Source organism: Schistocerca cancellata, chromosome 10 (assembly GCF_023864275.1).
Source record: "Schistocerca cancellata isolate TAMUIC-IGC-003103 chromosome 10, iqSchCanc2.1, whole genome shotgun sequence".
NCBI lineage: Eukaryota > Metazoa > Arthropoda > Insecta > Orthoptera > Acrididae > Schistocerca > Schistocerca cancellata.
This window is the reverse complement of record NC_064635.1, coordinates 174,502,666-174,526,940: the sequence shown is the minus strand read 5'-3', so window position 1 is coordinate 174,526,940 and position 24,275 is coordinate 174,502,666. Positions and strand designations below refer to the sequence as shown.

The following is a 24,275-nucleotide window of genomic DNA, read 5'->3' as shown; positions in this document are numbered from 1 at the left end:
AAAGAAATTACGTTCATACCACAATCCTGTCCGTCATGTAATTACCACACACTGGTATACTAAATTCATATTAACTCTTTGTGAAGTCTTCGCAAAAAGAATAGCTGAGGGCTACTTTGATGATTACACCACATGCTCCACGTGGTCAACTTGGTTTACACAAAGCGTACAACTCCACAATAATTTTGATAATTAAAATACATTAGATCGAAAAGCAATTGACAAAAGAAAATCCTTGAACTGGTTACTAACGTCTTACTATTAACCTGATGGGTCAAACAGTTATATAAGCACGTGGTACTGGTCTCACAAAGTACACCCCACGTGGGTTGAACATAAAGAAAAGCATAAAGAAAAGTTGCTATATTAAAAAAATATTCTCAAGACGAGACGTTATAATCTCACGCACATTCGGATTTAAGATTGATGAACTTAGTTAGAGTTACTGATCAACACGTGGTTCCACTTTACTCACAAAGTAGTAACAAAGCAACTACCAAAAAATAATCTGAACTTCACACGATAATTACACTGCCCTGCAATTTAAGATAACATCGGATATTTTAGACCTAAACCCGAAATAAAGGTGATTAAATTTTCAGTTAGGCTGAACTTAAGAAATCCATTGTCCTACGGACTTAACAGACACGCGTTTAGCCGGAGATCTTACCACTTCAGACGCTCGCCACGGCCACACTGCAACTGCCTACTGCCGAGCGTGCTTCCTGAAGGTGGCTCACAAAGACCAACGGAAGTGGCCAGAGGGGCAGCTTCCTATACCAACATGACAACGGACGGACAGGACCATACTAAGGATAGAAACCTCTTTGCTTTTAGGAAGCGTAGCTACCTGTTCCGACGTTGGTCCTACTGTTCTCTAGCAGACAGCCTTGTCTGCTACCCTCAAGCATGCAACTAGAAATACATATGCTCATTCATCCTCTCACACAAAAGGGAAGGGGGATGACAGTATCTTATCATATACAGTATATAAAAGAAAGCGGATGTAGGTTCCGTATGAGACTGTGTGACATGAATTACATATAAGAATTACATATAAACTGTGCTTTAAAGTGTAGTAGTGTGACAGATTGTTCTTGTTTATGTGTAAAAGTAACACGTTCCACTGCTCAGTCTCCTCCCAGATAGTCAGAAACGCCACAGTACATTTAGAAGAGGAATTTATTCCATAAATGGCAACAGATTTAAGAAATTACACATGAAAGGAATCCAACAGAGACCTTTCAATGTTTCATTCCGGAGGTACGCATAAAATATCATCCGAAATTGTACTAAACGCATTCTCTGAAAATTATTTCGAGCATTTAGTTCATGAGCCCACGCGAATAGTAAACGGTTGTGAAAACTTGACCTTCTTAGCAACAAATCATCCAGAGTTAATAACCGATATAGGGATTAGTGAACACAGGGTTGTCGTAGCGAGATTGAATATTGTAATCCTCGAAAAATAAGCGAAAAATATACCTATTCAAAAAAGCAGATAAAAATTCACCTGATGCCTTCCTGAGAGGCAATCTCAACTCATTCCAAGTTAATAATTTAAGAGTAGATCAGATGTAGCTTGAATTCAAAGTAATAGTATCGGCAGCAATTGAGAGATTTATACCAAATAAATTAACAAACGACGGAGCTGATCCTCCTTGGTACACAAAACGGGTTAGAACACTGTTGCAGCAACAACGAAACAAACATGTAAAATTTAAACGGACGCAAAATCCCCAAGACTGGCGATCCTTTACAGAAGCTCGAAACTTTAGCGCGGAGTTCAAATCGAGATGTTTATAACAGCTTCTACAAGTAAACTTTGCCTCGAAACCTGGCAGAAAATCAAAAGAGATTCTGGTCGTATGTGAAGTATGTTAGCGGGAAGAAACAATCAATGCCTTCTCTGCGCGATAACAATGGAGATACTATCGAAGACAGTGCTGCCAAAGCAGATACAGTAAACACGGCCTTCCGAAATGCCTTCACAAAGGAAGACGAAATAATTATTCCAAAATTTGAATCGAGAACAGCTACCAACATGACTAACGTAGAAGTAAATATCGTCGGAGTAGTGAAGCAACTCAAATCACTTAATAAAAGCAAGTCTTCTGGTCCAGACTGTATACCAATTAGGCTCCTTTCGGAGTATGCTGATGCATTACCTCCATACTTAACAATCATATACAACCGTTCGCTCTACGAAAGATCCTTACCCAAAGACTGGAAAGTTGCACAAGTCACACCAATATTCAAGAAAGGTAGTAGGAGTAATCCACTAAATTACAGGCCCATATCGTTATTAACGTCGATATGCAGCAGGATTTTAGAACATATATTGTTTCGAACATTATGAATTACGTCGAAGGAAACAATTAGCTCTTTATTCACATGAAGTGCTGAGTGCTATTGACAAGGGATTTCAGATCTATTCTGTATTCCTGGCTTTTCGGAAGGCTTTTGACACTGTACCACACAAGCGGCTCGTAGTAAAATTGGGTGCTTATGACATATCGTCTCAGTTATGTGACTGAATTTGCGATTTCCTGTCAGAGGTCACAGTTCTAGTAATTGACGAAAAGTCATCGAACAAAACAGAAGTGATTTCTGGCGTTCCCCAAGGTAGTGTTATAGGCCCTTTGCTGTTCCTTATCTATATAAACGATTTGGGAGACAATCTAAGCAGCCGTCTTCGGTTGTTTGCAGATGACGCTGTCGTTTATCGACTAATAAAGTCATCAGAAGATCAAAACAAACTACATAACGATTTCTAAGAAATATCGGAATGGTGCGAAAAGTGACAGTTGACCTTAAATAACGAAAAGTGTGAGGTCATCCACATGAGTGCTAAAAGGAATTCGTTAAACTACGGTTACACTATAAATCAGTCTCATCTAAAAGCCGTAAATTCAACTAAATACCTAGGTATTAGAATTAAGAACAACTTAAATTGGAAAGAACACATAGAAAATGTTGTGGGGAAGGCTAACCATAGGCTGCGTTTTATTGGCAACACACTTAGAAAATGTAACAGACCTACTAAGGAGACTGTCTACATTACGCTTGTGCGTCCTCTTTTAGAATACTGCTGCGCGGTGTGGGATCCTTACCAGGTAGGACTGACGGAGTACATCGAAAAAGTTCAAAGAAGGGCAGCACTTTATGTATTATCGCGAAATATGGGAGAAAGTGTCACAGAAATGATACAGGATTTGGGCTGGAAATCATTAAAAGAAAGGCGATATTGGTTGCGACGGAATTTCACGCGAAATTGCAATCACCAACTTTCTCCTCCGAATGCGAAAATATTTTGTTGACACCGACCTACATAGGGCGGAACGATCACCACGATAAAATAAGGGAAATCAGAGCTCTTACGGAAAGATGTACGTGTTCATTCTTTCCGCCCGCTATACGAGATTGTAATAACAGAGAATTGTGAAGGTGGTTCGATGAAGCCTCTGCCAGGCACTTAAATGTGATTTGCAGAGTATCCATGTAGATGTGGATTAATGAGATTCAGAAGGGTGTAGGTTGCCGTAGTTACTTGGAGATGAAGAGGCTTGCACAGGATAGGGTAGCATGGAGAGCTGAGCTGCATTGAACCAGTCTCTGGACTGAAAACCATAACAACAACAAAATATTTACACGCTGCTGACCAAGGCTTAAGATGTTCTTTTATTAGGGATCTTCTCTCGCCTTGAAACTTCACACTTTCTCCCCAAAAATCCGTTCGCACGGCTTCAACCCTTCTCATATCCTGATTTGTCAGCTCCAAGGATTCCACTTCACATAAACAAATGCTTCGTATTATTGATTCATACAACCTTTTTTGTCTTTTTCTTGATTTTATCTGACCTAAGAATGGGATTCAGCTTATTGATTACTTGTTTAGCTGTTCTCTGTCATATTTTCGTTTCCCGGAATCCTGATCTGAAATTATAGCTCCCAGAGATATATATATACTTGTAACATGTCTGGATAGTACTTTCATGTATGATAATGTCATGATGTTTGCTTCTTATAGAGAGACATTTAGTTTGAGAAAAATGTATTGTTAGTACGGCTTTATTGTATGTTTCTACTAGACTGAGGAATGTTGAAAATTGCGCATCAAGAGCGGAGCATGGAATTGAAATTAAATTTATTAGACGGAATGATTCTAATGAGAGAATCACTTGATCCCAAAATCACGATATGTAAGTAAGTACGGTGAGTACATGTAGAGAAATACAGTGCAACATCAATAATGCACTGGACCTCCTTTTGTTGCGATACATACAACAACACGGTTCGACATCGGATTGGTTACACTCTGATTTTGCCGTGATGCAGACTGGTCCACAGTCTTGAACAGCCACCTGTAAATCATGTACAGACTGACACGGCGGCACGCGCTAGATTAGCCGAGCGGTCTCGGGCGCTGCAGTCATGGACTGTGCGGCTGGCTCCGGCGGAGGTTCGAGTCCTCCCTCGGGCGTGTGTGTGTGTGTTTGTCCTTAAGATAATTTAGATTAAGTATTGTGTAAGTTTAGTGACTTATGACCTTAGCAGTTAAGTCCCGTAAGATTTCACACACTTTTTTTTTTCTGACACGCCGGCATCTGGCGTTTGACATGGTCCCACACATGAGCTACGGGGGACAGGTTCAGGGAGCTAACGGGCCTTGGAGGAGTCGGAACATGACGTAGAAAGTCTTGAGGAAGATGAGCTGTATACGGAGGAGCATTATTTTGCTGGAAAAGTGTCCCTGGTCGAACATACAAGAAAAGTCGAACATAGGGTTGAAGAATGTCATCAACATAATGCTGGCCCAATAGGGTTCCACATACTACAATTACACTACTCGCCATTACAATTGCTACACCACGAAGATGACGTGTTACAGACGCGAAATTTAACCGACAGGAAGAAAACGCTGCGATATGCAAATGATTAGCTTTTCAGAGCATTCACACAAGGCTGGCGCCGGTGGCGACACCTACAACGTGCTGACATGAGGAAAGTTTCCAATAGATTTCTCATACACGAACAGCAGTTAACCGGCATTGCCTCGTAGAAACGTTGTTGTGATGCCTCGTGTAAGGAGGAGAAATGGGTACCATCACGTTTCTCACTTTGATAAAGGTCGGATTTTAGCCTATCGCGATTGCGGTTTATCGTATCGCGACATTGCTGCTCGCGTTGGGCGAGATCCAATCGTTAGCAGAATATGGAATCGGTGGGTTCAGGAGGGTAATACGGAACGCCGTGCTGGATACCAACGGCCTCGTATCACTAGCAGTCGAGATGACAGGCATCTTATCCGCATGGCTGTAACAGATCGTGCAGCCATGTCTCGATCCCTGATTCATCAGATGGGGACGTTTCCAAAAGACAACAACCATCTGCACGAACAGTTCGACGACGTTTGCAGCAGCGTGGACTATCAGCTCGGAGACTATGGCTCGGTTACCCTTGACACTGCATCACAGACAGGAGCGCCTGTAATGGTGTACTCAACGACGATCCTGGGTGCACGAATGGCAAAACGTCATTATTTCGGATGAATCCAGGTTCTGTTTACAGCATCATGATGGTCGCATCAGTGTTTGGCGACATCGCAGTGAACGCACATTGGAAGCGTGTATTCGTCATCGCCATACTGGCGTATCTCCTGGCGTGATGGTATGGAGTGCCATTAGTTACACGTATCGGTCAACTCTTGTTCGCATTGACGACACTTTGAACAGTGGACATTACATTTCAGATGTGTTGCGACCCGTGGCTCTACACTTCATTTTATCCCTGCGAAACCCTACATTTCAGCAGGATAATGCACGACCGCATGTTGCAGGCCCTTTCGGGCCTTTCTGGATACAGAAAATGTTAGACTGCTGCCCTGTGCAGCATATTCTCCAGATCTCTCACCAATTGAAAACGTCTCGTCATGGGCAGCTGTACCTGTACACGCCATCCAAGCTCTGTTTGACTCAATGCCCAGACGTATCAAGGCCGCTACTACGGCCAGAGGTGGTTGTTCTGGGTACTGATTTCTCAGGATCTACGCACCCAAATTGCGTGAAAATGTAATCACATATCAGTTCTGGTTTAATATATTTGTCCAATGAATACCCATTTATCATCTGCATTTCTTCTTGGTGTAGCAATTTTAATGGCCAGTAGTGTATAAGCAACCAGCTATCGTAGGCTATGGCACCCCAGACCATTAGGCAAGATGGTGGTATGGTGGTGGTGTGTTGGGGCTTATGGGCGCTCAACATCGAGGTCATCAGCGCCCTGACACACATTAAAAGGAACGAATGTGGACAGACTTAAGAAAACTAAAGCACACACTCAAAGAAAGCAGGAAAAGAAGGAAAATGCTACATAAGAAAGTAAAACCTAAGGAAAGGGGAAACATAGCAACAAGAATGTCGCAGGAAATTGTTATTGGCTGCCCAATTACATAAAATATGGGCGAGCTTGTCACACAGTGAGCAAATTAAAATCCTCTCCCTAAAATCTTTGTAAAAACATTTGGTAGGGCACAGAACTTTAAAACTTTAACCACATTCGTCCGAGTGTTGCCTAAAAGAGATGGCAGGTCCGCTGGCAAGTCAGCCGCGACCCGCTGGTCAGAAAATAAAACGCAATCCAATAAAACGTGGCGCACAGTGACCTGGACGCAGCAAGCACCACACATTGGAGGGTCCTCTCGCCGGAGCAGGAAGCCATGCGTCATGGGGTTGTGGCCTATTCGAAGCCGAGTGAGGAGAACCTCGTCCCGTCGATGGGGCTGAAAGGAAGTGCACCACACACGCGTTGTGGGCTTGACTATACGGAGCTTATTGTCAGTCACTTCCAGCCACTCATCCTCCCACCGACGCATGACTCGTGAGCTCAACAGCGAGGTGAGTGCGTGCTGGGGGATAGGACACTGAGATACTTGTGGATCGAGACACGCCTCCTTGGCTGCGAGATCTGCTGTTTCATTCCCAGCAATGCCGACATGCCCCGGAACCCAGCAGAAAGCTACAACCTTCCCCAGTCGCTGTAGTCGGAGGAGGGCATCCTGGATGGTCTGGACAATTTTGTCTGCCGGATACAAACGTTGCAATGAGTGAAGGGCACTGAGTGAATCGGAACAGACAAGAAATTTAGGAGAGGAAGAATGTCTCATCTGCTCCAGTGCCCGCAAGATCGCAGACAATTCTGCATCAAAGACAGTAAAAGTCTGAGGCAGTCGGACCTTGAGGACACGATCCGGAAAAACAACTGAGCAACCAACGGAATCCCCTTGTTTCGACCCATCCGTAAAAACAGCTACGTAGTCGTGGTGCTCAGATAAAATGGCAGAAAATGTTGCATTAAAAACGGTGGCAGGAGTGTAATCTCTCTTGTACTGCAATAAATCTAAAATCACTCCGGGCCTCTTCAGTAACCAGGCTGGCAGGCGGTTACAACCTTGGATTTGGGGTTGTACAGACTCCACACAGAGGGACTGTAGTACACGTTGCACACGGATCCCAAACGGCAACGTAGCCCGGGGACGGCGGGAAAAAAGGCGGTCCAGAGGTGGATGGGCAACAAGACGGTGAGCAGGCGAGCTGGGAGCTGCAAGAAACTTACAAGCCTGGCGCACCAGCAGGAGCTGCCGCCGGATGGTAAGTGGCGGTTCGCCAGACTCAGCACAGAGGCTGGGTATGGGACTGGTCCGATAAGCACCCGTGGCCAGTCGAATCCCAGCATGGTGGACAGCGTCAAGGATCCGCAAATAAGATGGCCTCGCTGACCCATATACTGTGCACCCATGGTCCAGTCTCGGTGTTAGCTGCAGTAAACGGAAAGGGCGTCTAGATTGCAAATTCGCATCCGCAAGGCGTCTAGAAATGGTTTGCGGATCACTCAGCATTCGTAGATCTCCTTGTATCGTGGGGCGAGTCACTGCAGCATCCTTGATCGCTACACGATCCATCGATCCTCTTGCCTCGTCACCTTCCTGGTCGCCCCAGACCCATTACGTCGCAAGTTGGTGCCGTCTGGTGTCCATTGCTGCCAACATCGTCTGATGGAACTGAACGATAGACCTGGTGAGACACACGACGTGTCGACTGCCCTACATTCTGCACCTACTGGCATGCTCTTCGAGTCGGGATGTGATGGTCACGTGTGTGACTTGTCGACCGTGTGGCTCTGCCCGATTGCAACGCCACTGCAGTGTCTGTGGGCATGTGCACTGGCATCGAGCTTGGGTGATTTGCATACCGGATCTCACTGTACTCATTTGCAAAGTTTCGCGTTTGTATGTTACTTCCTTCTGCATGCCCGGTTTTCAGTGTTTCTAATGTCCACCCCAATGGCTTCTAACAACCCTACCACAACAAAGTTCAAAAATTAATCAGATTGTACTGTTGCTCACGCTGCTAAATATTGCATTTTCGGGCAACAACAAAGTTATATTATGTGGCAGGTGTCATTAGAGCACAGTTAATAAAGTCAGTTCTTGAAATAATGGATAAACTAGGCACTCATCTTTTCGTGTTTCCCACGTTGGTCTCGTTGTGAACTCATGGCTCAATCGTCGAAAATCTAGGTAGTGATGATTCCAAGCTCGGATGCAAAGAGGCCTAGGTGTTATTCTGCGATATTCAAAAGTTTTATAGGTGTTTCATAAACCATTCTTGAAGATTAAACTTTCGCAAGTTAGGACAATGGTGATGTAAAAGCAAAGTAATCAGCACTCGAAATTTAAGTGACACTTCTTTTTTATTACTTTTGTTGCGATGTCATGTAACTCACTCCAAAACATCACTTCACAATATAAAACACACTTGAAAATATCTTCCTCACTGTTAAAGTTCACATTTCATAAACTGACTACAATTTGCGTCTTTTTAACATGACGACCAAAGCTTGACTCTCTAATAACCGCTTACGCGCCCAAAAAATTAGAGTTACAAGTACGTCAAAGGTCGTAGACACAAAAGAAAGGATACACATAAGAATAATATCATTGCAATATATACATATCGATGTATCGAAGTGTTGTGGCGTAGCAAGACAGCCACGCCACTCGGAAGTAGCCGAAATGCACGCGTACACACACTCCGACTGGCGTGAAGTCTGGAACAGGATACTTAATGAATGCTATAAAGAAAAGTACGTAGCTGCGGTACTACTTAACTTTAATCCATCATTGTGGTACATCGCTCTTGACGATACAAATGAGACTCTTTAAATACAAGCACTGTAAGGCTAATGGCGCCTTGCTAGGTCGTAGCCATGGACTTAGCTGAAGGCTATTCTAACTGTCTCTCGGCAAATGAGAGAAAGGCTTCGCACGTGTAGTCGCAAGCAAAGTCGTCCGTACAACTGGGGCGAGTGCTAGTACGTCTCTCTAGACCTGCCGTGTGGTGGCGCTCGGTCTGCAATTACTGACTGTGGCGACACACGGGTCCGACATGTACTAATGGACCGCGGCCGATTTAAAGCTACCACCTAGCAAGTGTGGTGTCTGGCGGTGACACCAAATTCCTCCCCCGCAAATCGGCGAACGGTCGTGTTATAAGGCTTCCGCCCGCCGTGGGGAGGGCCCCACGTTGATGTATGCGATGAGGTGGGGAGCCTAACAACAGGCGAGGCTGTGCCACCCGCAACCTGCCATTCGGTCCGAGGGGAGCTAGGAAACGCCTGAAAACCTAGTGCAGGGTGCACGTCAACATGCGGTGTATGCGCCCGTAATGAGACAGGAGGGGCCGAAGGGTCGACCTCCATTGCGTCGGGGTATCCGACGCGCGATGACGCCATGTGGTCCGGAGCGGGCAAGAGGTCCATGGCGGAGGACAGCTGGTCACGGGAAGCGATCGGCGGCGCGAGACCCAGGGAGGCGCTTGGCGGCGGCAGCGAAGCGTCCACTGCGGGCGGCGCCGGCGAGAGAACTGGCGGCGGCGGCGGCGGCGCGTCGCCATGGGGCAAAATGGAAGGCATCGTCGGTAACACCTGGGGATGAGGCGAGCCAGTAGATGGGTCCCCAGGGCGCTGACCGGACGGCACCGTCGCTGAAAGCAGACGGGGAGCGGCAGAACCCGTGCGACGACAGAGGCGCAGCTGATTGAGATGCCGACGCACCTCACCAGAGGCCCCCAAAACCAAATACATCGCGCGGCCGAGGCAGCGAAGAATGCGCCCTGCGAGCCAACGCCGTGAACCGCGATAGTTGCGATAGAATACAACGTCGCCTGGAGCAAAAGCAGGAGTCTGCCGCTGCACAGGAACCTGATGCGGCGGATGCAGCAAAGACATCAAGGGTCGATGAGGACGACCGTGGAGCAATTCAGCCGGCGAGCGAACATCGCGGGGCTGAGAGCGATACGAAGAGAAAAAGAGCAATAACGCGTCCTCCCGAGAATGCGACTCTTTCAACTTCAACATCTGTGACTTGAAAGTCCGGACCAAACGTTCATTGGCACCGTTTGACTGAGGCGAAAACGGCGCGGATGTCAGTTGTTTAATACCATTGGCCTTGCAGAATGACTGAAATTCTGCGGACATGAATTGTGGGCCATTGTCGGAAACAATAGTCTGTGGAAGACCTTCAATGCAAAAGATATGGATGGTGGCAGATGACGTCGTGGAAGACAGCCGGACAACAAAAGGAAAATTACTGAACGAATCGACAACAACCAACCATCGAGCATACCAGAATGGACCAGCAAAATCTATGTGTAAGCGTTGCCAAGGGGAAGTGGCTTTCGGCCATGCAAAGAATTTCCGCGGTGGTGCGGATTGTTGTTCGGCACACGCCATGCAAGAAGAGCACATATTCGTAATCGCAGCGTCGATTCCGAACCAAGTACAGTGCTGACGAGCAAGTTGTTTCGTACGCACTATACCCCAATGTCCTTGGTGGAGAAGCTTTAAGGCAGAGAACTGTAACGAACGTGGGACCACGACCCTAGACTGATCATTATCAGAACGCAACAGCAAAACACCACGTCGTACAAAAAGTCTCTCCTTGTGAGCAAAAAATCGGCGAACCAACGGATCCGCGATCCGTGACTTTGACAAGGGCCACTGGGTAGCAACAAAACGCAAAACGGTAGCAAGGACAGGGTCAGCTGCTGTGGCTGTAGCTACACGACGAAAATCAATCGGAAACGATTCGACCACGTCATCAGTTTCCGCATCAATGAATATGCAAGCAAGTTCAGAAGAATCGAATGCTTTATCCTCAGCAACAGGCAAACGGGACAACGCATCGGCGTTTCCGTGCTTAGCAGTGGACCGATACAAGATATCGTAGTGGTACTGCGAGAGGAAAATAGACCAGCGAATGAATTTCTGCGCTGTACGTGGAGGTACAGGCTTGGTCGGATGAAAAAGCGATGTCAAAGGTTTGTGGTCTGTGATGATGGTAAAGTGACGACCATACAAGAAATCATGAAACTTGGTAACACCAAATACGAGAGCCAAAGCTTCTTTCTCTATCTGGGAATAATTTCTTTGCGCAGACGACAGCAATTTGGATGCAAAGGCAATAGGGCGATCATGCGAACCATTTTTGTGCGCAAGCACAGCACCGATCCCGAAATCCGAGGCATCTACCATCAACAAAAGGGGTTTCTGGGGATCGAATGGCGTAAGGCAAGTATTTGAAAGCAACGCCGATTTCAACTGGCGAAAGGCGCGTTCGCATTCCGTCGACCAGACGAACGGAACACCTTTACGGCGTAAGCAGTGAAGCGGAGCTGAAATGGAAGAAGCATGCGGAAGAAATTTATGATAATAGTTAATTTTTCCCAACACACTCTGTAGCTGCTTCAAATTCTGCGGCGAAGGCAAGTCTTGTATGGCACGGAGGTGCCCTGGACTCGGATGTATGCCTTGAGCATTGATTACATGTCCCAGATATGGTAAGTCACGAGCAAAAAACACACATTTGTCCTTCCTCAAGCGAAGACCATTCTGCCGCAAGACCTGAAATAATGTCCGTAGGTTTTCGAAATGTTCGTCTTTCCGCAGATCACTATATCGTCCAGATAGTTTGCTGCAGTAGGGACCGACGCACAAATAGTTTGTAAATATTGCTGAAACAATGCAGGGGCGGATGCACACCCGAATGGCAGTCTTTTGAATCTGTACAATCCAAGATGCGTGTTAACCACTAATAGGCGCTGGGATTCTTCGTCCACCGGTATTTGCAAGTACGCATCTGCTAGGTCCAACTTTGAAAAATAGTTTCCCGGGCACAGTTTGTCAAAAAGATCTTCCGGGCGGGGTAAAGGAAAAGTTGCAGTCACTAGTTGTGGATTCACTGTGGCCTTGAAGTCCACGCAAAGTCTCATTTTTCCGGAAGGTTTTTGCAAAATTACTAAGGGTGAGGCCCAGAGAGAAGCCTGCACACGTTCAATTACACCTTGTGATTCTAAATCGTTTAATGTCCTTGCGACCTCATAACGCAATGCGTGGGGAACATTGCGCGCTCTGAAAAATTTCGGTTGCGCGTTGACTTTTAGTTCCAAATGTGCTTCATAGTTCTTAGCGCAACCAAGGCCCGGTGCAAATATGTCTGCAAATTCCTCACATAGACGAGAAACACTGGCTGAAGGCACAGTCTAGTTCTCTGATAGGACCTGATTGACGATAGACAAGTTAAACAACTGAAATAAATCAAAACCAAACAAGTTCACTGCAGAAGAAGAACGAAGAATGTAAAATGACACAAGTTTTGTTTGTCCCTTGTATGTTGCAAGAAGGCTGCACTGTCCTAACACAGGGATATGCTGTCCTGAATAACTACGTAACTGAACATTTGCGGCACGCAACGGAGGTGTGCCCAGTTGTTTGTACGTGTCTTTATTGAGCAAGGAAACTGCAGCTCCGGTATCGAGCTGGAATGGTATCACTTGTCCGGCAAAGTCCAAATCTACAAAAAGTTTATTGTCCTGCTGACGACAAGAGCGACTGTTTAGTGCAACTTGAACAGACACTGGTACAGAATCACTTGCGACGTGACGGGATTTCCGTCGACGTCGACGCACACTTTTTGTGGGACGAACACAGGCACAGTTAGAGAGAGTAGCACAGGGCGGAGTGACATTAACTACATGAATGTCCATGCGCGAAGGTTCCCGAGCCTCAGTGTCCTTGGTTCGATTCCGGCGCGATGCAAAGGGCCTGGAATGGTTGTGCGAGTCCGATCAAAGCTTTTTCTGGCAAACACTTTGAACATGTCCTTTCTTATTACAGAAAAAGCAAACAGCTTGGCGTGACGGGCAATTCTCACGCGAATGTCTAGTTGCACACCGCGGGCATGATTTCAGCACTGCATTTGCCGGCTTGCGCGGCACACGAGGCGGTGCGGACGTGCGTGAGGGCTGTTTACTGTTCCGTGCAGCTCGCCTGGTGGGCCGGTTAATGCGACACACAGCTGGCGAAGTTGCAAATGATTCCTGAGCAAAGTCAAGTGTGTCTTGCATATCCAATATGTCTATCACTTGTTGAAGGGAGGGATTGACGAGTTTCAAAATCTGTTCCCTTATGCGAACATCAGAAACGTTCTGCGCAATTGCATCACGCACCATAGTATCTGAATAAGGGAGTCCACATTCACACTCAAAAGCACAATCCCTTGTTAGGCCTAGCAATGTTGCAACCCACTCATGATTAGTTTGACCGGCTGTACACTTTGCATGAAAGAACGTATACCTTTTTGCAACGACATTGACTGTTTCTTTGAAATAGGCATCTAAAGCAGACAAAATTTCTTCGTAGGACAGTGTTGCTACATCGCGTCGGGGAAACAATTTCACTATCACACGGTACGTCTGCACCCCGACGGATGCTAACAAAAAAGGCTGCCGCTCGTTACCTTGAATTCTGTAGGCGGCGAGATGGAATCCAAATTGGCGTGACCACTCCGTCCAGCTTTCCTCGTCCGCGTGAAACGGACGAAACTGGGGTACAACTGCGTGTTGTGGCTGCGGTAGCGATGAAGCGGCGGCCGCGTCTTTTTGCAGTGCACGTTGACCCTGGACGAGCTGTCCAAGGGCATCCAATAACAGCTGCGTCTGCTGATTCTGCAAGCGATAAAATTCGGACAGTACATCTGGAGAATGTGGCGAAGCCATGACACAAGCAAATTAATACAAACTCTATTGGCTCGTCGCCAATTGTTTGGTGTAGCAAGACAGCCACGCCACTCGGAAGTAGCCGAAATGCACGCGTACACACACGCCGACTGGCGTGAAGTCTGGAACAGGATACTTAATGAATGCTATAAAGAAAAGTACGTAGCTGCGGTACTACTTAACTTTAATCCATCATTGTGGTACATCGCTCTTGACGATACAAATGAGACTCTTTAAATACAAGCACTGTAAGGCAAATGGCGCCTTGCTAGGTCGTAGCCATGGACTTAGCTGAAGGCTATTCTAACTGTCTCTCGGCAAATGAGAGAAAGGCTTCGTACGTGTAGTCGCAAGCAAAGTCGTCCGTACAACTGGGGCGAGTGCTAGTACGTCTCTCTAGACCTGCCGTGTGGTGGCGTTCGGTCTGCAATTACTGACTGTGGCGACACGCGGGTCCGACATGTACTAATGGACCGCGGCCGATTTAAAGCTACCACCTAGCAAGTGTGGTGTCTGGCGGTGACACCACACGAAGTACCTCTACATTAATGAATTCAAATCTGAATGCAGTACATAATCCCCATCTATGTCTATCGTCCATAATAATTCCAATCCCAAAGAAAGCAGGTGCTGACAGATGTGAAAATTACTGAACAATCTGTTTAACAAGTCACGGATTCAAAATACTAACGCGAATTCTTTACAGACGAATGGGAAAAAAATGATCCAAATGGCTCTGAGCACTATGGGACTTACCTTCCGAGGTCATCAGTCCCCTAGAACTTAGAACTACTTAAACCTAACTAACCTAAGGACATCACACTCATCCATGCCCAAGGCAGGATTCGAACTTGCGACCGTAGCGGTCGCGCGGTTCCAGACTGAAGCGCCTAGAACCGCTCGGCCACACGAATGGAAAAACTGGTAGAAGCCGCCCTCGGGGAAGATCAGTTTAGAATCCGTAGAAATGTTGGAACAATTGAGACAATACTGACACTACGACTTACCTTAGAAGAAAGATTAAGGAAAGGCAAACCTACGTTTCTAGCAATTGTAGACTTAGAAAAAGCTTTTGACAATGTTGACTGCAATACACTCTTTCAAATTCTGAAGGTGGCAGGAGTAAAATACAGGGAGCGAAAGGATATTTACAATTTGTACAGAAACCAGGTGGCTGTTATGAGAGTCGAGGGACATGAAAGGGAAGCAGTGGTTGGGAAGGGAGTGAGACAGGGTTGTAGCCTATCCTCAATGTTATTCAATCTGTATTCAGGTGTAAAGGAAACAAAAGAAAAATTCGGAGTAGGTATTAAAATCCATGGAGAAGAATAAAAAGTTTGAGGTTCGCCGATGACATTGTAATTCTCTCAGAGACAGCAAAGGACTTGGAAGAGCAGTTGAACGGAATGGACAGTGTCTTGAAAGGAGGATATAAGATGAACATTAACGAAAGCAAAACGAGGATAATGGAATGTAGTCGAATTAAGTCTGGTGATGCTGAGGGAATTAGATTAGGAAATGAGACACTTAAGGTAGTAAAGGAGTTTTGCTATTTGGGGAGCAAAATAACTGATGATGGTCGAAATAGAGAGGATATAAAATGTAGACTGGCAATGGCAAGGAAAGCGTTTCTGAAGAAGAGGAATTTGTTAACATCGAGTATAGATTTAAGTGTCAGGAAGTCGTTTCTGAAAGTATTTGTATGGAGTGTAGCCATGTATAGAAGTGAAACGTGGACGATAAATAGTTTGGACAAGAAGAGAATAGAAGCTTTCGAAATGTGGTGCTACAGAAGAATGCTGAAGATTAGATGGGTAGATCACATAACTAATGAGGAGGTATTGAATAGAATTGGGGAGAAGAGGAATTTGTGGCACAACTTGACAAGAAGAAGGGACCGGTTGGTAGGGCATGTTCCGAGGCATCGAGGGATCACAAATTTAGCATTGGAGGGCAGCGTGGAGGGTAAAAATCGTAGAGGGAGACCAAGAGATGAATACACTAATCAGATTCAGAAGGATATACGTTGTAGTACGTACTGGGAGATGAAGAAGCTTGCACAGGATAGAGTAGCATGGAGAGCTGCATCAAACCAGTCTCAGGACTGAAGACCACAACAACAACAACATGTTATCTACACTGGATCCCCCTAAAGAAAAGCAACTTTGTTCCTTTACTATTACGATTTCATTCACCAGGCGTTCCTTTATAATTCGACCACACAGCTTCTCCACTAAAGCGGTAATTGTAATGCACCTATAGCACTGTTACCCTTTAAGACTGCAACGCCAGAAAGAACAGAAAAATTTTGTGCAGACATTTAGCAACAGGAATACATTATTAAATTTGTAGGTGATCTATGGTTCTCCAGATACGAAAAGTAGTTCAGTGCAGTCCCAACTGGCAGCAATAATAGCTCCAACTGGGCCGATGACTGATTTGAACATAGCTTGGATGGCTGATACGGCACGTTATTCCCTTCTGCTTCAATTCTGTTGCGAAGATCACCGATCGCAGTCACTGGCGAACGGGTCACATGACAGTCTCTGCCTGGAAACCGTGACCATTTCGATGAGATATGTGGAGAATGTGCTAGTAAGGGAAATAGTCGGAAATCCTCTGTATCGAGCTACGTCAGGACAGAACGGACAAAACGCAATCTTATATCATCTTATTGGAAGGTAACATCCTAGAGACTCTGATGATAGGGCCCAGCCACTGGCTATAATATGGCAGAAATGTAATTGCTGCTGTCTAAACAACCAACTGCGCAAGCCAGAGGTGATCGTCTTTAGTACTCAGTGACACTCCATACCCTACCACCACCAGAGGACTTCGATTTTTTTTCTTTGTTGTATTTCAATGCCCCATCTGGGGCGAGCTGGCAGCAGTATATGCGCTGCTCTTCAGCCAAAAGACATTAATCATACAATAGAAGACATTCAAAATAACATAAAGGAGAGACTATGGAGTACATAGATAGAAAAAAGGGGAACATCATGGAAGACTACAGACCACAAAAAGGGGGCGACTGTATAAAGAGATAAAAACCGTAAAAAATGAGCGCACACAAAACAAAACCACACATTGGATCATAAAAGTATCGATGGATGGCCTAGCACATAACAATCGCTGACAATAACACTATGTACAAGTCCAGCACACAATTAAGATCACAGCTCTTGACGTCAAGGGAGAACAGCACCAAACACAAGACTGACGTAGTACACTGAAGACGATGAGGAAACAGAGAGGATCTGCCAAGGGGAATACAGACAAGGGAGGAGGGAAGAAGGAGGGGAGGAGAGTGGGAGAAGGGAAGAAGGGATAGAGGGAACAAGACGGGGGAGAGACAGGTGGTGGGCCCGCCGTAGAGGGCCAGGGAGGGAAGGACGTGGGAGGGAAGCTGTAGAGGAGAGGGTGGTGGGACTTAGGGAGGGAAGGAGAAAAATCCGCTCTGGGAGAAGGAGGGGAGAGGAAGAAGGGGGCCCTGGGGGTGGGGGTGGGGGGAGAAACAGGCCAGCTTGCAGTTGGAAGGAAGGGTAGATGTCATGGCGAATTTCAACATCCAGGAGGTGCTGGAAATTGCCCTGATGAAGGAGATAGAGGGTGTGGAGGTGGAGAGAGGGAGAGAGGGAGGGATGCAGCGATAGAGACACAGCAACGAACAGGGGGTGGAGAGGAAGGAGGAAACGAGGGAGTGGAGGGGATCAAGCCTGCAGACAGTGTAAAGGATGCAGAGACGTTGGAGGAAAATGAGGTGGGGGAATGGGATGAAGTCATACAGTAGCTGTATGGAGGAAGAAAGACAGATACAGAAGGCAAGTTGGAGCGCATGGCGTTCAAGGATTTGAAGGGCCTTGTAAAAGCGGGTGGGTGCGGAGATCCAGGAAACTCTGGCATAAAAGTGGACAGGATGGATGAGAGATTTGTAGGTGGGGAGGATGGTGGAAGGATGCAATCCTTACGTCTGGCCAGACAGGAGGTTCAGGAGGTGGAGGCAGGAATGGGCTTTCTGCTGGATGGTCAGGAGGTGAGGGGTACAGGGAGCTGATGGTCGAGGATGAGGCCAAGGTATCTCAGGAAGGTGATGAGCTGGATGGAGCGACCATGAATGGTGAGGGAGAAATCATGGTGATGGAAGGAGTGGGGGTGTGGCCTATGGTAATTGTCTGGGTTTTGGAGGGGTTGAGACAAAGGAACCACTGGTTACACCAAGTGGCGAACTGGTCAAGGTGGGTTTGGAGGGTGCGTTGGGACCGTTGAAGGGTGGGATAGAGAGCCAGGAAGGCGGTGTCAACAGTATATTGGAGAAGGTGGATTGGCGGGGATGGCTTGGGCATATTGGTAGTGTAAAGGAGATAGAGGAGAGGGGAGAGCCCTGGGGGATGCCAGCAGTGGGATGAAAGATGAGGGAGTTGGTGTTGTGGAGGGTGATGTGGGAAGGACGGCGGGAGAGGAAGGACAAAATGGGAGGTAAGCAGGAGGGAGAGATGAATACGATGGGAGAGAATGGATTCGAAGACCTTACTGAAGATGGAGGGTAGGCAGATGGGATGATAGGAAGAGGCGACGGAAGGAGGTTTGTTGAGTTTGAGGAATAAGAGAATGCAGGAAGTCTTCCACAGGTCGGGGTAGAAGCCCTTAGAGAGGATGATGTTATAGAGATTGGCAAGGACAGTCAGTAAGGAGACGGGTCTTTCTCTAAGGTGGCGGTAGGTGACACAGTCATGACCAGGGCCGTGTTGTGTTTGGACTGGAGGATTAATGTCGTGTGCTGTGATTGGAGTCAGAGGGGGGCAATTGCTCCCAGTACTGGAGACTAGGATCAAGCGGAGGGGCAGAGGTATCGGCGCGTTCCACGACAGTGGAGAAAAGAGGATAATCAAAGTGGGGGTCATTAGGAGAAGACCTCGGAAAGGTGAGAAGTGGTTGGCTTTACTGAGGTTGTCGCGAAGAGGGCGGTCGTTATGGAGAAGGGGGTAAAGATATCGAGCAGTTGCATCGATGAAATATCGTGGGCCTTACACAATTCGATCCGGCGGCAAAATAGAGCCGTGTATTTGCAGCAGATCCGTCTGGAACGTTACATTAGCGTAGTTGATGATGTGTTTTCAGTAGTCGGTGCCTCACCACCACATATCGACCACGGACCCCGTTTCCTCTGTTCACAGAGCCCCACGCGGCCATCATATCCGCCATCGTGATCTGCACGCTGGCCGTGACTGCGGTGTACGCCATCTACGGCAACACGATGCACTACGTGAGGCGACACACCCCACGTGTCCTCAGGGGGTACACTGCCTTCGTCATCTCCTTATACCCGGTGAGTACGCTGCAAATTTGCTTTGGTCACCTACTTACTCTGTCTCCCTTCCCACTGCCTGGTTAAAAAAGAGGGAAACGAAATGAAACTGCACGCGCTTACAAGGTACAAAATTTCTAGTTGTTGCAGTGAATCGCAGCTTGCTCTATACATAGAAAAATTTTAGTTAATGCGGATGATTAAGAAAAACTGTCCTGTAGTACTCGAATACAGAACCAGTGACACAGTCACTTCTGTTAAATACACAGAACATTATGACCATCTGCTTATTAGCTTGTTTGTCCAACGAGATACTCACTTATTACGCGTATCAGGGATCCTAAAGTTTATGGGAAGGGTTTGTGGAGGTATGTAGCATTAGAAATCTACGCACAGGTCATGTAATTCAGGTAAATACGAGCCGGCCGCTGATTTGCGTACGCGGCGATGGCGCCCGATAGCCACCCAGACAGGTTGGGTTGAGTTGTTTGGGGGAAGAGACCAAAAAGAGAGGTCATCGGTCTCATCGGATTAGGGAAGGGCGGGGAAGGAAATCGGCCGTGCTCTTTCAAAGGAACCATCCCAACATTTTCCTGGAGCGGTTTAGGGAAATCACGGAAGACCTAAATCGAGATGACCGGACGTGGGATTGAACCATCGTCCTCCCGAATTCGAGTCCAGTACGCTTACCACTGCGCCAACTTGCTTGGTCACCCAGAGGGCTTCCTTAGGATTGACATCAGGTGAATTCAGTTGCCGAGATATCAACCACCAGGTGGCATCCAACGTCGCAGTGGGCGCTGGTCATAATGTTTCCGTTGATCAACGTGTCTAAGCGTGAAGTTGCAAAGCGATCTGAAATGGAACAAGCATGTAATGACGCTAGTAGCGAAGTGAATGGTTAACTTCGGTTTATTGGGAGAATTTTAGGAAAGCGAATTTCATCTGTCGTGGAGAGCACGCACAGAACCCTAATGCGACTCATTCTTGAGTTTCACTTGAGTGCTTGGGATCCCCATCAGGTAGGATTAAAGAAGACGTCGAAGCACGTCAAGTTTGTTACCGGTAGGTTCGATAAGCACGCGAGTATTGCGGCGATGTTTCGTGAATTCAGATCTTCATCTACATCTACATTTACATCTACATGCATACTTCGCAATCCACCATACGGTGCGTGGCGGAGGGTACCTCGTACCACAACGAGCATCTTCTCTCCATGTTCCACTCCCAAACAGAAAGAGGTAAAAATGACTGCCTACATGCCTCTGTACGAGCCCTAATCTCTCTAATCTTATCTTTGTGGTCTTTCCGCGAAATGTAAGTTGGCGGCAGTAAAATTGTACTGCAGTCAGCCTCAAATGCTGGTTCTCCAAATTTCCTCAGCAGCGATTCACGAAAAGAACGCCTCCTTTCCACTAGAGACACCCACCCGAGTTCCTGCAGCATTTCCGTAACACTCGCGTGATGATCAAACCTACCAGTAACAAATCTAGCAGCTCGCCTCTGAATTGCTTCTATGTCCTCCCTCAATCCGACCTGATAGGGATCCCAAACGCTCGGTCAGTAGTCAAGAATAGGTCGTATTAGTGTTTTATAAGTGGTCTCCTTTACAGATGTACCACATCTTCCCAAAATTCTACCAATGAACAGAAGACGACTATCCGCCTTCCCCACAACTGCCATTACATGCTTGTCCCCCTTCATATCACTCTCCAATGTTACGCCCAAATACTTAATCGATGTGACTGTGTCAAGCGCTACACTACTAATGGAGTATTAAAATATTACAGGATTCTTTTTCCTATTCATCTGCATTAATTTAGGTTGGTTGGTTGGTTTGGGGTAGGAGACCAGACAGCGTGGTCATCGGTCTCATCGGATTAGGGAAGGATTGGGAAGGAAGTCGGGCGTACTCTTTCAGAGGAACCATCCCGGCATTTGCCTGGAGTGATTTAGGGAAATCACGGAAAACCTAAATTAGGATGACCGCACGCGGGATTGAACCATCGTCCCCCAAAATGCGAGTCCAGTGTCTAACCATGCATTAATTTACATTTATCTATATTTAGAGTTAGCTGCCATTCTTTACATCAATCACAAATCCTGCCCAAGTCATCTTGTATCCTCCCTTAGTCACTCAATAGCGACACCTTCCCTTACACCACAGAATCATCAGGAAACAGCCGCAGATTTCTCTCCACCCTTTGCAAAAGATCATTTATGTAGATAGAAAACAACAGCGGACCTACCCACTTCCCTGGGGCACTCCAGATGATACCCTGACCTCCGATGAACACTCACCATCGAGGACAACGTACTTAAGAAGTCTTCGAGCCACTCACATACTTGGGAACCAATCCCATATGCTCGTAACTTAGTTAGGGGTCTGCAGTGGGGCACCGAGTCAAACGCTTTCCGGAAGTAAAGGAATATGGCAGCCGTCTGATACCCTTCATCCATGGTTCGCAAGATATCATGTGAAAAAAGGGCGAGTTGCGTTTCGCAGGAGCGATGTTTTCTAAAGCCGTGCTGATGCATGGACAGCAACTTCTCTGTCTCAATGGAATTCATTATATTCGAACTGAGAATATGTTCGAGAATCCTGCAACAAACCGATGTTAAGGATATTGGTCTGTAATTTTGAGGATCCGTCCTTCTACCCTTCTTATATACAGGCGTCACCTGCGCTTTTTTCCAGTCGCTCGGGGCTTTATGTTGGGCAAGAGCTTCACGATAAATGCAAGCTAAGTAAGGAGCCATTGTAGTAGAGTACTCTCTGTAATACCGAATTGGAATCGCATCAGGACCTGGCGATTTATTTATTTTCAACCCATTCCGCTGCTTCACAACCCCAAGTATGTCTATCACTATGTCCTCCATACGGGAATCTGTACGAGACTCAAACGGCGGTATGTTTGTACGATCCTCCTGCGTGAAAGATTTCTCAAATGCTAAATTTAAAATTTCAGCATACGAAGTTCTACAAACAGAACTGCACAATGAGCACGCTAGTTACCATCCATCAAAATGAAATTTCCAAAGAAGTGTTGGCGACGTAATCCAACTGTTGGTTTCAGAAATGCGTACCTGTACCATAGACCAGTATGATTTCCCTCAACAACCACGAGTGGTATACGATGCCCCATGCAACGCACGCCAGCACATTGCTCCACCACCATCTTGTTTCTTGTCGCCCATGTAGAACACAGTGTTTGAGGCGTACAGTATTACGAGTTGTCTCCAAACACGTTGCCCGCGGTTATCAGGGTACAAACAGATCCGATTTTCGTCCATAAACAACAACCGATGCCAACACTGGGGCGTCAATTCTGGACGATTTCCAGACCATCTCTAATAGTTTTGTGATGTACCACGGGGTGCTCGCCATGGTCGTCGGAAATGGAGATGCGCATCATGCAATCGTCTCCTAACAGTTCGGTGCGATACATCTACATCTACATCTACATTTATACTCCGCAAGCCACCCAACGGTGTGTGGCGGAGGGCACTTTACGTGCCACTGTCATTACCTCCCTTTTCTGTTCCAGTCGCGTATGGTTCGCGGGAAGAACGACTGCCGGAAAGCCTCCATGCGCTCTCTAATCTCTCTAATTTTACATTCATGATCTCCTCGGAAGGTATAAGTAGGGGGAAGCAATATATTCGATACCTCGTCCAGAAACGCACGCTCTCGAAAACTGGAAAGCAAGCTACTCCGCGATGCAGAGCGCCTCTCTTGCAGAGCCTGCACTTGAGTTTGCTAAACATCTCCTTAACGCTATCACGCTTACCAAATAACGCGCCGCTCTTCTTTGGCTTTATCTCCTCCGTCAACTCGATCTGGTACGGATCCCACACTGATGAGCAATACTCAAGCAAAGGTCGAACGAGTGTTTTGTAAGCCACCTCCTTTGTTGATGGACTACATTTTCTAAGGACTCTCCCAATGAATCTCAACCTGGTACCCGCCTTACCAACAATTAATTTTATATGATCATTCCAGTTCAAATCGTTCCGCACGCATACTCCCAGATATTTTACAGCAGTAACTGCTACCAGTGTTTGTTCCGCTATCATATAATCATAGAATAAAGGATCCTTGTTTCTATGTATTCGCAATACATTACATTCGTCTATGTTAAGGGTCAGTTGCCACTCCCTGCACCAAGTGCCTATCCGCTGCAGATCTTCCTGCATTTCGTTACAATTTTCTAAGCTGCAACTTCTCTGTATACTACAGCATCATCCGCGAAAAGCCGCATGGAACTTCCGACACTATCTACTGGGTCATTTTTATATATTGTGAAAAGCAATGGTCCCATAACACTCCGCTGTGGCCAGAGGTTACTTTAACGTCTGTAGACGTCTCTCCATTGAGAACAACATGCTGTGTTCTGTTCGCTAAAAGCTCTTCACTCCAGCCACACAGCTGGTCTGATATTCCGTAGGCTCTTACTTTGTTTATCAGGCGACAGTGCGGAACTGTATCGACCGCCTTCCGGAAGTCAAGGAAAATGTCATATACCTGGGAGCCTGCATCTAATATTTTCTGGGTCTCATGAACAAATAAAGCGAGTTGGGTCTCACACGATCGCTGTTTCCGGAATCCATGTTGATTCCTACAGAGAAGATTCTGGGTTTCCAGATATGACATGATACGCGAGCGAAAAACCTGTTCTAAAATTCTACTACAGATCGATGTCAGAGATGTAGGTCGATAGTTTTGCGCATCTGCTCGACGACCCTTCTTGAAGACTGGGACTACCTGTGCTCTTTTCCAATCATTTGGAACCTTCCGTTCCTCTAGAGAGTTGCGGTACACGGCTGTTAGAAGGGGGGCAAGTTCTTTCGCGTAC

General features: G+C 46.5%; 1 protein-coding gene across 2 annotated transcripts in view; it reads left to right on the top strand.

The window, feature by feature from the left end:
- Window positions 1-24,275, top strand: part of LOC126106586 (organic solute transporter alpha-like protein) — a 128,048-nt gene that overhangs the window by 52,752 nt on the left and 51,021 nt on the right. For both annotated transcript variants that reach the window (XR_007523373.1, XM_049912931.1), the window contains exon 2: window positions 19,289-19,440. Coding sequence is in view for 1 of the 2 variants with exons in the window: in XM_049912931.1 (XP_049768888.1) it covers window positions 19,289-19,440 (152 nt within the window). In the remaining variant the exon portion in view is untranslated. The remainder of the gene's footprint in view (window positions 1-19,288; window positions 19,441-24,275) is intronic.